This window comes from Daucus carota, chromosome 3 (genome assembly GCF_001625215.2).
Source record: "Daucus carota subsp. sativus chromosome 3, DH1 v3.0, whole genome shotgun sequence".
NCBI classification, from domain to species: Eukaryota; Viridiplantae; Streptophyta; class Magnoliopsida; order Apiales; family Apiaceae; genus Daucus; species Daucus carota.
The window spans coordinates 62,054,523-62,071,712 of record NC_030383.2 but is presented as its reverse complement, the minus strand read 5'-3'; the positions used below and the strand labels follow the sequence as shown (position 1 = coordinate 62,071,712).

The window sequence follows — 17,190 nt, the reverse complement described above, 5'->3', positions numbered from 1 at the left end:
AGAGACTACAGATCTCTAATACTGGCATGCTTGCTAGGTGATAAACATGGATATCACATGTTTTAATTATTTGTTTTTGATGAAATTGAAAAAGACCACCTTGTCCATGTAACTATGGTTTTACATCTGTGTTCTTGTCGGTAGGGGAAAAAGAAAACGGATTACGGATACATGTACCTTCGGTATAATTAAGACACTCGTAAAAATTAATAAATGATATTAACCAGTGACTTATTGCATGTCTGAAGTAAATGTATACAGTAGTTGTATTGGTAGAACGGGGTTTTTAACGACCAGACGGCGATTTTTTAACAGCTATAATTTTATTATTATTAATAATTTCTGACATGTATACAAAACTTTATCAATAAATTTATTTCACCAACCTGAAAAATAATTATTAATTTATTTCCATAATCATCAACTAGAAAATCCTTTCTTGAAAAGTTAAGCTCGCCAATATGGGGGGAAATTAGGGTAATCAAGAGGCTAAAAGATAAGGCTAAAGAACTGTAGGCAAAATCAAATTTTTGTGTATTTAACTGTAGAATATTTTATAATGATTTTTCATCGATTTTTGTATCAGCTATATGTTTATATTCTCATTATATACTTATATATAATAAGCGTAAGGGAGATAATTTGGTCGCATGGTCACATGGTCCAAAAGCTTATCATCCGTTGGATCGTATATTGAACAAATAAGTACCGTTAGATTAGAACAAAATTAACTTCTATTTCTATAAGACAACTGATATGCATGTTTATAATTTCTTTTCTGAATCCAAAACAAATTATGTCTTTCACATGTTTATGATTTTTTTAATCCAAGCTTTAATTGTAGAATCATATAAATTGCACCGTCACAAAATTATTTTTATCTAGTGGGTGTTTGGTGAACCCTTATAAGTCCAGTTTCCGGGATTATAAGTTATAAGCGCTTATTCGTACCGTTTGTGTAATAAGTCAAGAAGCACTTATAAAAAGTTAGGAATGCTAGCTTTTGTCTCAAGGCTTCTGCTTATTTCCCAAACACTTTAATCACTTATAAGTCTTATCTTGCTTCTAACTTCTACTCCACTTATTTATTTTAAGCAATAAGCACTTATTTTAAGCTCACCCAAACGGCCCCATAATATATTTTCAAATTAATAAGCCTGATATTTTAATTCAAAATAAATATTTCCTACCAGTTTTAATTGTAGAATCATATAAATCGCACTGTCACAAAATTATTTTTATCAAATATATTTTAAAATTAGTAAGCCAAATTTAAATCATATTATAATAATTCTTATATAAAATACATTTATAAATATAATCTAATGGAAGTTGATGTCACATATTCTTCTCAATATATATTAAAATTTGATAGAAAAAATATAATACTTTGGCATGATACATAAGAGAAAAGTAATGGCTTGATTATAATAGTTTACTTGAAGCTATTAATGAGTGTGACGGTGTATTTTATACCGCATCATCGGATGATCCAACATGTATAACCAGTTTTTTTTTACAGAAACAAGTAGAACCTATATATTTTTACAATAGTTCTAAATTACAAACAAATCATAATTTCAAATTTTATTTAAATGAAAATTTTAATTTATTATTTATAATTAAATTCTTTCACACCACTTACAAATTACAATATATTTAAAAAGTTTATAAATAATTAAAAAGTTCCCGTGCCTTGCACGGGCTATAAGCTAGTATGTAATAAACATAAGGAGCTGATATTGCTGCTTATTAGTGAGAAGTTTTTTTTTTTTTTTTTTTGAATAGTCCACTTATAATTTATTTGTGTAAAAAAGTTGAATCACTTTTTAGATTTTGGGAGAAACCTACAAAGTCGAGAGCATTAGTTTTCTGTTCTTTCTTATTGACGATCAATACTTCCATTATATCTTGTTTTATAGTAATAATATTTTAATTATTATTTAGCCCAATCGCCACCCCCACCAACTCATCTACCAGCCTCATCTGAAATGATTCAGCCGGTGTTTACTTTCCCTTCAAAACAAGAAACCAAAATGATGTGTAGGCCATGCTACAATATGATAGCTCCATGGATTATATGATTTGCGCACACATCATTCGCCTATTACATGTTGCTGAAGTTGTCAACAACCGCCCATGTTCTCCTTTACATAAAGTGGAAAACACAACGTTCCATTTGGTCTTATGATGTTGTTTTGTAAAACGACCAAGTAAAAAACAAATTTACTTGGAAAACCATGCATGAATTCTACGGATATAATAATAAATTTATTCAGTCATCTTTCAATATTATTCAAAAGATCTCAGATTTATAAATAAATTTTGATTAGTTTTTTAAAAATATTTTACCGATTTGTCTATTATACTACCGATTCTACTGCCGATTCGTGTCAGCAATCGGGTCGATTTCGAGTCAGGTTAAAATCACTTAAAATTAAATAAAACTGAAAATTGAAGTTATTAGAAACAAAATTCTAATTTCGGGTCATTTCGTGTCAATCGAGTGATTTTCAGATCACTTTCGGGTTTTGTCTACGTAAATCGCGTTGCGGGTTCGGATCGGGTTCGGGTATTGCCACCATCTGGCTGAAAATTCTTAATTAATCCTTTAAAAAAAAATTACTTGACTATACTATTATTTGAATAAAAATTCTGATTCAACCAAAAAAATTAGTTTTAACTCGCCGTTAAGTTTACATATAATACTAGTTGAGAAGCCGCGCGTTGCGGCGGTTTATAAAAATTATATTAATGATTCAATATTAATATTTGTAGAATAAAATAATTTTATAGCTGTCTATAAAAAGTATATTAATGTTTCAAAGTTAATATTTGTAGGATAAAATAATCGACAAATTCATACCAATACCAATACTAACATATAAAATTGCAATACCAATACTCCATTAACATATAAAATTGAATTTGTAGGATAAAATCTTGATGTAATACCAATACTAACATATAAAATTGCAAAATTGGACTATAATTCATGGTGAAAAAATGAAAATAAATTTATACACGTAATTAACAATTTAAAGTATGACGAATCTTAATTTTATTTGTTTTTTTTTTTGAAAAGTAATCATGTTTTTACATTGTCACCTTCCTCCAATTTTTTTGGATTGATTGTGCACAAAAACATCTAACTTAAATATAACTACTCTCTCGAAAGTTGATTGAACGGAACAAACAGATAATGCATGAATAATTCTTTCATGTATACAAAGTAAATAATATAAACAAAATCAGATTAAAATTTTCAAGCTACTATATTCCATAAATAATCTATATTTCCCATAATTAAATAATCCGAAACAAAATCAAATCAGATTAAAACTTTCAAGCTACTATATTCCATAAATAATCTGAAACAAAATCAGATTCTGAAATTTGCTTCTAATATACCCGAAACTAAAAAAGGTAGTTCTAATTTTTGATATTTTTCATCCAGAAATTTCAGAAAATTAGAAAAATAGAACGGAGCGATGTGAGAGGCGCCACCTAGACGCCCCTCGCTTCTCCTTTATATAAGTATATTGATTTATAGAACTTTTAATTAATTAATTATTATTTCACTTATACACTAATTCTTGTTTATGGGTTTTAAGAAAAATAACTATTGTTTAAGCCAAACCAAACACGCCTTTTGGGTTCAATTCAGTTTCGGCCCAACAGAACAGAAGTTAAGCTTCAGTGTAGTTCAGTACGGACAGGTACTTTCTGGGGTTTATAATTTCCGGGTTTAATTATTTTTCAATATTATGTTCTTGATTATTGCAATATTGTGTATTTATATATTGAAATAGTACTAGCAGAAAGCTATGTTTGTTACCATAAATTATGTTACCTTTTTGTGTTTGTAGTGTTTATCATGATGTACTAATTAAAATTTGATTTTGTGGGTTCTGTTGTTTGAGAATTGAGATATGTAGATTTGGGTATGTTTTATACTACTGAATGAATGGTTTGATTTTCGACTCGATATTTTGGTGAAATGCTTGCTAATTTTCTTGTTAATAATTTTAGGATTCGAGTTTTTTGCATTTTTTGGATGTAATTATGGTAATGAAATTGTTAGAACTGCTGAAGTACCATGTTTCTGAGCTTTTAAAAATGTTCGTTATGATTTATGTCATGCTCTCGGAAAGTACTATGACTATCTTGGCTTGTCGACTGCTAATTTTATGTCATATAGGAGAGTCTTCGCAGTGGATTGTGGATTCCTTACCTTGAAATTGTCTGATATAGTTATATGTATATCAGTATATGAAGCTGTTACAGAGGGTGACAGTATAGGACTGCGTTATCAATCGCTGTTTTTGACCGTGTGCTTACACTTGTCTTTAATTCCTTGTAAACAGTATCCAATTTTGACAGTAAATGATAAACAATAAGATGCTACCTTTAGGATACAAAGTTTTTGTGAAGCTATTGATGTTAGAGGTAAGGCTTCCCATGAGTTGAGAATGAGAGAGTAAAAAGGCTTAATTCTGCTAACTCGAGCCGGTTGCAAGTAAGCTGTAGCAAAATTGAGTACTGAACTTGATCTGCTACTAGAGTTTTGTTAATTCAATTATTATTCGTAATGTTTTACTGTCTGATTCACAAAAGGACCTTACTTTGTCTTTTTAAGATCAAAAAGAGGCATACAAACTTCAAAGTTGATGTAAAAGTTATTAGCTATAGCTACTACGATATGCTAGCTTTATGGATCATACCTGAAGATAAATGGGAATCGAACAACAGAAGTACAGGGGATCACACTATTTATAGAGTTTATATGTTTTTTCAGCTTCAGTGGCAACATAATATTTGTGAGGTTACCCGGATTAGATACAGCCCAAAGTACATAACTAGATAACTTTACAGTGCCTCATATTTTTAAAAAGAAGCAGAACACATATTATAAAACATAGCACACAAAAATAAAATTAAAATAATTGATTCTTAAATAACAATAAAATTAAAATAATTGATTCTTAAAAATAATTGATTCTTAAATATATATATATATATATATATATATATATAGGGGGCTTCTCAGCGAGGAACTAGTCAAATGGGTAACCTAGGAACTCTATTTTAAAACATGCTGGTAGCGGTTGCAAATAGTGCTGTTCTGTAATGTGATTGCAGTTACTTGTACGTTATAAACTATTCTATGTGTTATGTACTGTACTCTTAACAATATTATATACTAAAAATAATAATATTATGATGTTATGTATTTATTTTAGTATAATATTATTTTATTTTTTATTTTTTTCTAAATGCTTAGAGTACTTTGATAAATGTGCTTCTGTATTATATATATAGAATACATTCATAGTATTTAAAATTCTATATATTTTAATATACAGGACTCTAAAAAACTATTAAGAATACAAAAATATTCTAATAACTATATATAAAATTTAATAAAAAAAATACAGAACATAGAACATACAGGATATATTTTAACTTTGTTTGTATACTGTATTTTTTATAAATTATGTGTATTTATTTGTTTTAATACATGGAAGAATCAGATAATTTACAAGAATGCAAGTAACCTATGAAAAAAATTATACAATAAAATATTTTAAAAAAAAGGGAATACCGAACTCATGTTGGCAGTTATATATTTTAATTATTTAGTGTTCTGTATTTTCTGTTCTGGATTTTCTTATATGTTCTGTATTTTATTTTTCATGTATTTCAATTTTTGTTTTTTGTTTTAATATATTTTTTATGCCTTTTATTTGGTTTTATGAAATATGTTGTAAGTTCTTAAAATTTGAAGATAGTTTTCTAAACTTTGTAAACATTATATTTTAATATTGATAGTATGATTTAATAGAACTCAAAAAAATATATATGATAGCAAAATAAAAATATAAAATATATTAATAATATGAAATACAAAACCAAAATTAAAAATCATTCATATGTGCACAGATTAACATATACAGGTTATAGCAGTTACACAAAAGTGGGTACGCATAAGCAGTTAGAGTAGGACAGATATTGTGTGGCTGAGATTGAAAGTTCCTAGGTTACCACGATAGAATAGTTCCTCATTGAACCATCCCCTATATATATATATATATATATATATAGTAAAGTTCTATGGAGACCATTTTTATTGGAGACCGTGGAGACCACTTATGTTCTGCAATCAAAACACTATAAAATACATTATTTTGTGAAGTATGTTCAACAAATATCATGTATTCATTAAAATTGTTGAAGATCATCTATGTTTTTCATAAGTATATAATGTATGTTCTGCAAGTTTAACAATGTCCTACAAACTAAATATATTTCGTAGAATATAACATTTTGTAATGTTCTACATGCAAAACTTATATGATATTCAGGATTTTAAAATGAAATAATGATTTTGTACAACACGATGTGCAAAACTATACGTTTTGCAATAATTTTATGCAATATTTCACTTGCAGAACATAAGTGATCTCCACGGTCTCCAATAAAAATGGTCTCCATAGAGTTTTACTCTATATATATATATATATATATATAGGCTCATGATCAAATAGAAACCAATCTTAAAATAAAAACTAGAAACCAATACAAGTCAGTGATATTCTCAGTACAATTTAGTGATATTCTCTTTAGAATTTAGTGATCTGTGTTGCAGAAATTAGTGAAAACTTAATCTCCAGATATGTTCTAGCTTAGAATCTCCAGATCTGTTCATGTTTTCGATTCAGATGGTGGTGATAGTGGTGGAGATGGTGGAGGTGAAGGTGGAGATGGAGGAAGAATGATTGTAGCGGAGGTTTGGGCGGCTTGAAGTGGGGGTTGGAGCGTCCGGAATAGTGGCGGCTCCGCGTTTGAAGTTGAGTCGAGGTGGAGAAAGAAGTATGAACGGGGTTGAAGGAGGTTGAAGCATCGATTAAGATGGGGTTGGTGAAGATGGAGGTGTGGAGGTTGTGTTGTTAGAGAAATAATGGAGGTGGAGATGGAGGTGGTGGTTATGGAGAGGGCGGGCGGCATAGAGGTGGTAGTGGTTATGAAGGAGGCGACGACGGAGGTGGTGGTAGTGGAGGTGGGGTTGGTGAAGATGGAGGTGGGTTTGGTGAAGATGGAGGTGGAGGTGGAGATGGGGTTGTTTAAGAATTTAGTGGTATTTGCTTTAGGATTTAGTGATATTTCAGCTTGGTTTTTAGTTTCTAGGATAAAGAGGTTTCTATTAGAGTAAAACTCTCTCTCTATATATATATAGACATATTAACAATTAAAAATAAATATTAAAGTTTTTCTACGCGTAGCAAGGGCAAACGTAAAAAAAATCATGAAAATTACTTTAATAAAATATATGAAAAGTATACATAAACCCTCTCTCTGCATACATCTCTGTCAGGTTGTTTCTCTTTCTTGTATCTTTATTTATATGTATACTTTTTTTGCTTATTTACAGTGATAATATACCAAGATTAGCTTATTCAATTCTATGATTCAACGTATCTTTGCTTTGCGAAATAATGTACTGAAATGTTTTCTATGTGGAATTTCTTTTTAAAGGTTATATGAAGATGAAGCTTATTCATTGTGCATTGAGGTCTTTCAATGTTGGGTTGCCTCATAAGTTGAGAACTTTCGGGACCCGTTTCGGGGTTAGGGCTTTTTCAGCAGGTTCCATTTGCTATTGTGTATTCGTAGTATGTTTGCGCAATTTCATGTACGATGTGTTGGAATATATGCTTACATTGTACATTTCTTGGAGGAGATAGTTTTAGTGGGATTTAGCCAGATACTTGGGGATGTTTGGATGATGGGATTTTGACTCAGTTAATGGGAATGGTAATAAGATTTGATACCGAAATCTAGGAGAATGGTATGAGTAATGCTAGAGAACCCAAATTGGGTACCCAAAAGTCTTCTCAAATGACTTGTTCTCTAGTTTGAGATGTTTTAATCGGTGAAATTATTGTATATGCAGGGGGTCTATTATATTTAATAGGTTTATAGCCAAATAAATCATGACACGTTTGGGAATGAATTTGGTTGCTCTTAGCATTTTCCGATTATTATTGTAGCCTCTGTTAAATGAATTGAAATCCTACCATATAAATGGCTCCTTAATTTTGAGGGGTATTTTTTTTAAATGTTTTGATTAATTTTAAATATATACATGTTTTGTGTGAGAAGAAGTTCATGTAGTTGCGAGTTGAGCGGGCTTAATTGTCCCTAGTAGATCTTAGCCAGTTATGGCCTTGCTGTAAGGTTTAGGTTGATTAGAGTTAACAAGGATATAACATGACTCATTTTGGTGTAATATTAGTTATGATACATGGTAAGCTATTCTGATTTACTGCTCAATCTTGATGTTTCATTTTACTTTTATGCTTTACTTGATTATATGTATATATATTCATTAGGCGCATTCAACAACTTTTCAAATTTAAACAGCTTGGGGATGGATAAAAATTAAATGTATTGTTGGTAAACTTTTTATAGGTGCTCAGGCCAATGAAAGTAATAACAAATTTGAGACTCGAGATGACTTTGAGCAGCGAATATTTGGAGGTTTCACTGGGAATAGCTTGAATGACAGTCCAAGTCAGCAGTCTTTCTTCCGAAAGCTAGATAGGGCTGAGAGGGCTCACAATAATTCTGATTATGGCAGTTCTGGTGGCAGATTTAATTTGGATAACAGATCAGAAATTTTTGATGATCTGGATGAGAGTTTTAACACCTTGTCAGATGGAATGGATGATAAGTTAAAAGAAGCTGCTACTTGCTACGATGCTCCTGAAATTCTTGAAGATCCAGAATATGAGTACAGGCCGGACGTAAACTGGAGTCAAATTGGGGACACTTATGAACTCAGGGTATAAATGATAAACGAATGATCTACTCTTGGGTTTGTCAATTTCCAGTTAACACATACATCACTAATATAGACTCTTGATCTTTTTTCCTAAAGCATATAAGTTTATATAGTTTCCGCGGTGAAGTACACCATCTTCTAATTAACTTTTCTTTGAATGTTTGGGATCTCACACATGGTATTAAGCAACATGCAAAAAATTTAGATTTGTCGGTGCTATATTTATATTTCAATCAAAGTGGTTGCTTTGCTTCAAAGCTTACAAGTGTGTGTGTGTGTGTGTGTGTGTGTTCAATTAACAAAAAATAAAATAAATTGCTAGTTCCTTCTGCACTGCTGTCGTGTATCGCCTTCTAATTTACAAATTCTTAATGGTTTTGGTCCATGCATTGAAAGCATTTTAACATTTTACGCTTTGTCATACTGTTTCTTCTTATGCGGGGTACACTTGTGAGTTTTTCCATCTTTACCTGAAGTTTTCTCATGCAGGATCTGGATATTAGAAAACCAGGCATATGGGAACCTAATAAAAGGGAGGAATTTGAAACAACAACAGAGGAAGTTCTGAGAAAAGCTAATTTCAGGGTAAGCATGTAATCATTCATATTTAACGCGCTCAAGCTGTATTTCATATTTTGAGGTTTTTATTTTGTTAGTTTTCGTGGTTCCATTTTAATCCTTTAAAGTAAAATGTAAGTACGGATTTGAGGGTGGTTGCATCTTTTCTTTTCACATCTCAGCTAATCATTAGAAGTAGAAGGTCTAGTATCTTGTCACTTCATATAGTTATCAGTTATCCCACAAAGATGATAGTGTTTATCGTCCTCGAAGTGTTGTTCATCATGTCATGGTTACACCTTGCACATGTTCTTACATTTACATTTAATCTTGTTCATCCAAAATACTCATGTCGTGTTTAAGGATATATTTGGACGATGTAAAGAATTCATACTCTTCAAACTACAAAACAATTTCGTGTATTAAACTCCTGTGTATCTGTGTTTCTTTATGATATAAAGTCAAGCAGATGGCACATATTAGTTGCGCAAAACTGTAGCCTGTAACAATATCGACTCTTATGTAAATATTTATTAAAAAGCTTAAGCGGTCAATAAAGAGATAGCAAGTGAAGGGTTCAGACAAATGTTTGGTAAGATATTCCTAGCAGCACAAAAGTCTGTCACAACCTTTTTCTGCTAGCAAGCTGGAGTTCTCCAGAGTAAAACTGCTTTGGTGGTTTGTCAATTATATTATGTAATAACAACTGTGGTGAGTATAAATTGATTTAATGGGCAGTGGTGTATAGCTATAGCCATGTCCGACTACACATGCACCACCATCAGAACATACAACATATACCTGTTGTGTCGCAAATCTGAAGGAATTGATTTAAATAAATTACAGGAAGTACATTAGTCACTTGGATCTTTCAGTAAATCATTCCTTCATTCTTTACTTGCTGAAGTTGTGTTGGTAACTCAATTTGCGTTTCTCGTTATAATTGCATTGGCTCTTTCTGATGTAACCGAATTTAAAGATAATGTAAAATTATTTAATAGCTATCTTAGCAGCTTCATATTCTGGGTTGAGTGTTAGATAAGGAAGATCCTAGTTTGTGTGTACTCCATATCTCTGTAAAGTCAGCATAAATTCTTCAGATTTAGGTATTGCCTGAAGGCTGAAAGAACAAAAACCATTTAGCTTCTTTAAGTAGCGTTTGCCAAAAGATTGTGTATAAAGTCCAGCCTCTATCTTGACACCTTCATGGTAAGATATTGCTTGGGCATGTTGAGTTGGTTAGGTGCGTCTTAGGAGTAATCTTAAAAGATGACATCTGTGCCCCCACAGTTGTTTTAGCATAACTGCGTGGCCTTAGCTCTCAGCTCCAATGGGGTCAGTGCCTTTCTAGCATCTTGATCCAGTGACTGCAACACTAAAAATAACTAAAGCAGGGTCCGTTTGCCCAAATAATTAACTCATGTCATAGTGTACATCGACAACAAAGTTCAACTAGTACAAAACAAAAATCTTTGGCAGTTATAAAGTTCGGAAATGCACTGTTATTCTCCAATGGATGAATTGTACTTTTATACTAGAACTAGTAATGAAGCTGCACTTTTATACTTGAACTAGTAATGAAGCTGCCTAGATATTGCAATTACTAATGTCGTATTTAAGGATATATTGGCGCATAATCTTTATTTTTGTATTAAATTTCTGTAGGCATCTCACAGCAATTGCATTATTACTAACTTTTCATGGTAACATACAAACAGAATGTGAGATTCCTTGCCAACTTCATAACAAATGCTGGAATTATCATCAAGAGGAGCCAGGTAATGTTATCACTTATCACTAAGTTAAATTTAACACAAAACCCAGTAATGAACTATAAATTTCTATCTGTTTTTCTATCAAGCAGACCAAAATTAGTGCAAAAGCCCAGCGAAAGGTGGCCAGAGAAATCAAAACAGCTCGAGCTTTTGGTTTAATGCCCTTCACTACAATGGGGACAAAGCACTTTAGATATGGAAAGACAATGGAGAGCCTTGATGCAGATTATGAATTTGAGACATATGACACCAGTTACAACTTTGTTAACGAAGAAGCGAGCCAAGCTCTTTGAAGCATACAAAAGTCCGCGTTGTGCACGTGGCTTTCTCAATGCCCCTTTATTACCTTTTGGCCCCATTATATGCTCTCCTCTGGTGATGCTGAGAATAGTATGTTTTTTGGTCATAACATATTAACATCTACGAGTTCCTAGCTAGTCAAGGGGTCACTTGTTTGATAATGCTTCATTGAGAGCATTACTTAACATATATTGCTAGTATCTCCGCATGTTGATCATATTCACTTCTTATGTCGTTATGTGGCATCATTGACGTTTTGTCTTGCACAGAACCTTGGTAATCGAGGGCATCGAAATGGCAGTGAAGGTTGTCCAAGAAATGGTGCACAGACCATATATTTCTTTATCAGTTGAGGGATAGTTGTATGGATGTAAGAGTTCTTTACTGCATTTTGATCAATTTTAGATCTAGAAATCAGTCTGTGAAACTTAATATGCAGTAGTTTCACAAACTGACTGCATATACGAAAATATGATAATGGTGTCTGTAAAGTGAATAGGCCAAAGCAAACTGCATATACAGAGTGCATTCTTTCAGATGATGGCCCTGTTTGAGAATTAGCGGTTAGCGGATCGAATTAGCTGTTTTGACTAGCTGATTGAATTAGATGTTTTGACTAACGGATTGAATTAGTTGTTTCTCGTAAAATTGTTTGGTAAATAGCTGATTGATTAGCTTTTTCTGACACAAACCAAAACCGTTAATCCAAAAAGCTCCTCCAAGTAGCTTTTTCAAAATTAGTTTTTTGGATCCAAACCTCTATTTCAATCCGTTAACTACCAAACACTAATATTAGCTTATTTTAGTGGTCAAATCTCTAGAACACCTCAAACCTCAAATTTTGCACCAAACCTCTAACTTCCAAACAGGGCCGATATCTGGACTGCTTTTTTCTTTTTCTTTTTCTAATTTTTTTAGTAGAATTTCGTGTTCTAAATATCTATACATAAGAAGAAATATTGTATTTTTTTTTTTTACAGATTTGGTTAGTATCTGATTAATATCATGAGCCCGTTTGGCTGAGTTTGAAATTGGGAAGTCAAAAAATAATGTTTTTCTTAGTGTGTGCCCATGACACATGCTAAATTAATAACTTCAATTAATAACTTCAGCTTATTTTAATTCACTTGTTTTTTTAATAATAATGGATTCTCTATGTAAAAATATTAATTACACCAGTCAAAAAGACTTAAATGCATATAATTTAGTGTTTAGTATGTCCATGTCATACAACAGTTAAATCATAAAAATAATACTCCCTCCGTCCCTTTTTACTTGTCCCTTTTAAAAAAATAACGCATCTTAAGAAAATGTTAGGTGGATATCTTGTTTTCATACATATCCCTAATAAATGTAATGAATTAGATAGAGTTGTGTATATATATATGCTAGTCAAACATTGGAAGTTGTTACATTTTGAAAAAACATACAAAAAGTTGCTTTGAAAAGAGAAGTGGACAAGTAATTTGGGACAAATTTTTTTTTCAAAAGGGACATGTAAAAGGGGACGGAGGGAGTAGTGATTTATGGATAACTTATATTTAAAATACTCCCTCCATCCCAAATTAGATGAGCTAGTTGACTTTGGGCACGTAACTTAAGGTGCATTGATCGAATAGTTTCGAAATTTATTTTTTTAATTTTTCTTTTGTAAATGAAAATATTATATTTAAATTTTTATTTGCAAAAATAAAATTTTAAAAATAAATAATGTAGCTATGCGGTCAATGAACTTTAAAGTGCGTGCCCGAAGTCAACGAGCTCATCTAATTTGGGATGGAGTCCCTCCATCTCAAATTAGATGACCCTTTTGAGAAAAAAAAGTATCCCAAAATAGTCGAGCCTCTCAATTTTCAATGCATATTTAGCAACAATCTTCCATTGTCACTCTCTTTTATTTATCATTTCCAATGTACCACTAGCAATGCATATTTAGCAACAATCTTCCATTGTCTTTATTTATCATTTCCAATGTACCCTGACTAATATACAAAAAAAGTCAACACAATAAATATGGGTAAAGATGGAAAAAAGAACAACCATTTAATACTCCTTAATATGTGTGAAATGAGCAAAATGCTCATCTAATTTGGGATGGAGGGAATAACTTTTATCGGTAAAAATAGAAAAAATAAGTCACTGAAAAAATGACTCAAACTATCTTATGATTTTAAATCAATTTCCGTAAAATCAGTTTTATAGTTATTTTTTAATATAAACTCAGGCTCAAAAATTCAGATAAACAGGTTAAACAGGTTTAAGCCAAACCTATCATGCCTTTCCGTTATCCTAAATCTTTTACACAAGTTGACTTATGTTCCGACCCAACAGAACAGAAGCCACCCTCAGTTCAGTTCAGTAGAGACAGGTACGTACTTTTTAGGGTTTATAGTTTCTGAATTTTTCTTTTGAAATTCTATGTTCTTTACTGTATGTGAAACAAGGTACATGCTTATTCCTTGTCTCGTGTTCTGGGTTCGATTCTTGCTCATCGGATATTTTTTTAGAATATATACTAATTTGTACAGCATATTAAAAAAACTTAAAAAAACTACATTTACAGCAAACATCTGTGTTTGTGTGTATATATTCAATTAGTACCAGCAGAAAGCTATGCTTCTTATCATAAATTGTGTGATTTTTTGTGTTTGTAGCGTTTATCATCGTGTACTAATTGACTTCTGCTGTTTGAGAATTATCGAATGAATGAATGAAGTATTGTGTATAATGAATTAAGATTTTTTGTGAGATATGTTCGTTTGGATGTGTTTGATATTATTGAATAAATAATTGATTTTCTGGCTCGGGATATAGGTAAATTGCTATTTTCTTGTTCCTAATTTTAGGATTTGATTATGATGCATTTTTTGGATATAATTACGGTAAAGAACTTGTTAAGGACTGCTCGAGTACTATTTGAGCATTTAAGATGTTCATGATGATATATGTCTTGCTCTCGGAAGTACTATCTTGCTTATAGTTTGTTAACTTTATGTCATATAGGAAGTTTTCACAGTTGATTGTTTAGCTTGAAATTATCTTATATAGCAATCTGTATATCAGTATATGAAGCTAATTACTGATGGCGACAAATTAGGACTGCATTGTCAGTCGCTGTTCATGACTGTGTGTTCTTGATTTTAACTCTTCGTAAATAGCATCCAATTTTGACAATAGATGATACCATTAAGATACAAAGTGTATGTGAAGCTATTGATGTACGGGGAATGGTTTCACATAGGTTGAAATTGAGAGATTAAAATGGTTTAATGCTGCTCACACGAGCTTATTGCAAGTAAGCTGTAGCTAAATTGAGTACTGAACTTGATCTGCTACTAGCGTTTTGCTACTTTCATTCTTAATCTAAATATCATGCCTTGTCTGATTCAGTAAAGAATCTTATTCTGACTTTATAAGATCAAACAGAGCCACAGAGGCATATCGACTTCAGAATTAATGTAAATGTCATTAGTGTAGCAATTAGCGAATATAGAATGTGAATATGTGCTTAGCATAATTCCATATCACATCTTATTTGCATTGATCTTTGTAAGTAGAAGTTATAGACAAAGGCATTTTATCCGTGGAAGAAGGTGAATTTAGATAGGTTTTGACACTGTAATGACTAATGATTTGTCTGATATGGCTAGTAGCTTGCAAATTAAAAATCTTTAGAATTATGGTCTGTAAAAGCTTCGATGCTTTTTCTTATATGTTTTTTTTTGCTAAATCTTTTTCTTTCATGTTGATCATTGTAGAACCATTGCACTCGTTAGTCATATAATTTGGTTGAAGCAATTACAAAATACCACATCCTGCTATGGAGATCAAAGCAGATGATGAAGGTCCTTTGATTCTGGTGAAGCAAGGGGCTGAAGCAGTGAGCCTGACTTGAATTGCTTATGCTCTACTTTGACATCGAACAAATATGTTTTGTGATATGAATATATGTATCTAGTCCATATAGATATACGCAGATGATTTATCTTATAAGTTTTGCCCGCATTTCTTTATTTTAAATTTTCCTTGTGTCACTGTACAGAGAGTTTATGATTCTCATTTTGTGGGAAGGAGGTGTATCATTAAGGAACGTTTTTCAAAGAAGTATAGACATCCAACATTAGATGCAAAGCTCACTGTGAAGCGCTTAAACGCGGTCAGTTAAGTGATTTAGCTCAAACAATCACAGTATAATTTTATGTGTTTGACTGTTTGGTGGTTTAATTTTCATATATAGGAGGCCAGGTGCTTGACAAAAGCTAGACAACTTGGAGTTTCCACTCCGGTTCTTTATGCTGTGGACCTTTCGCTGCACACTTTAACATTTGAGTATGTGGAGGGTCCTTCTGTTAAAGATGTATTTCTCGAATTCGGATTAAATGGTGTAGTAGAAGACAGAATGACGGACATTGCAAAGCAGATTGGTGATGCCATTGCAAAACTTCATGATGGTGGTGTTGCTCATGGTGACCTGACCACGTCAAATATGTTAATCCGTTGTGCCACCAATCAGCTGGTATATGGTTTTTTTTACTCAATTTTTAATTTTTCATTCATATTGGTATTATTGTGGCCATTTTTTTTTATTTTTTTATTTATGAATTAAGTTTCTAATACTTTATCTAGGTCCTAATTGATTTTGGTCTGAGCTTCACATCAAGTCTTCCAGAAGATAAAGCAGTTGATCTGTATGTGCTTGAGAGAGCTTTGCTATCTATGCATTCCTCATGTGGAAATGTGGTAAGCTAAAATTTATCCTTACTATCCATTATTGTTCACTTGTCTCAGCTAAATTGGAAATTGATAATATCTTATAAACTCCAACCAATATATATTGTTTATATATTGGAAACAAAGTAGTTACTTTTTTTTATAGCATAGAATGGAATTATGGCTCAGAGGTAAAATTCGTAAATTTATAGTGATCCCCATGCGTATTCGCACCATCTCCACAGAGATGAACTCTCAGTCACTCTTCAACTAGTACTTGTGGAGTTGATGGAATTACAACTCTACATGCCGCTGGTTTATTTTAAAAGTTGAAAGTAAATCTTCTTACTAATATAAAATATCTGGCTCCCACATTCATTGACTAAAAATTACGACAAAATATACAACATATCAGATGTAAATAATACTTCTTGTTTCCATTGTCAAATCAGATGGATCAAATACTTGCTGCATATAGAAAATCCTCAAAGCAGTGGTCAACAACATTTAACAAGCTTGCTCAAGGTTCCATCTTTCCTCTCTTATGGTCAATTTGATAGCTCTTTTTCTAGATAATTATTTCAGTTGTTCATATGTCACTATCTCTGACATTTATTATAATTTCTAACTTTTACCAGTGAGACAACGAGGTAGAAAGCGAACCATGATCGGATGAGAACGTATCTGCTGTCTGTATCACCTTCATTTACTACATAGAGACAGGTTCATGGAATCATGACCACAGATCTACACTCAATTCTTGTATTTCTATTGTACTCTAAGTATGTTCTACTCTATGATCATCTATTCATCTCTCCATTGAGTTCTCAACTGGTAACTTATGCTTTATCCCTGTCCAGTACTACTTGTGTTTTAACTTTTGCTCCAACGAGCAGGAGTATGTTCTTTGCTTCAACTGCATATGGTTTGCAGCATTTACTTCAGTTCCCTGAAATACCGAAAGAGCCATGTCATATCATGTGCACGATACTGTTAGATCGG

General features: G+C 32.0%; 2 protein-coding genes across 2 annotated transcripts; both read left to right on the top strand.

Moving 5' to 3' along the window:
* Positions 1-3,625: 3,625 nt before the first annotated feature.
* Positions 3,626-12,019, top strand: LOC108211109 (uncharacterized). The gene is made up of 6 exons (XM_017382619.2): positions 3,626-3,719; positions 7,537-7,647; positions 8,473-8,846; positions 9,335-9,430; positions 11,122-11,181; positions 11,268-12,019. The coding sequence occupies exons 2-6, from the start codon at positions 7,542-7,544 to the stop codon at positions 11,469-11,471; spliced, it is 840 nt and encodes a 279-aa protein (XP_017238108.1). The 5' UTR covers positions 3,626-3,719; positions 7,537-7,541; the 3' UTR covers positions 11,472-12,019.
* Positions 12,020-13,691: 1,672 nt separating this feature from the next.
* Positions 13,692-17,037, top strand: LOC108210424 (uncharacterized). Its single transcript, XM_017381703.2, has 7 exons — positions 13,692-13,846; positions 15,237-15,358; positions 15,521-15,634; positions 15,716-15,994; positions 16,105-16,218; positions 16,641-16,713; positions 16,827-17,037. Exons 2-7 carry the CDS (start codon positions 15,299-15,301, stop codon positions 16,862-16,864), a joined length of 678 nt encoding a protein of 225 aa, XP_017237192.1. The 5' UTR covers positions 13,692-13,846; positions 15,237-15,298; the 3' UTR covers positions 16,865-17,037.
* The last annotated feature ends 153 nt before the right edge of the window (positions 17,038-17,190 follow it).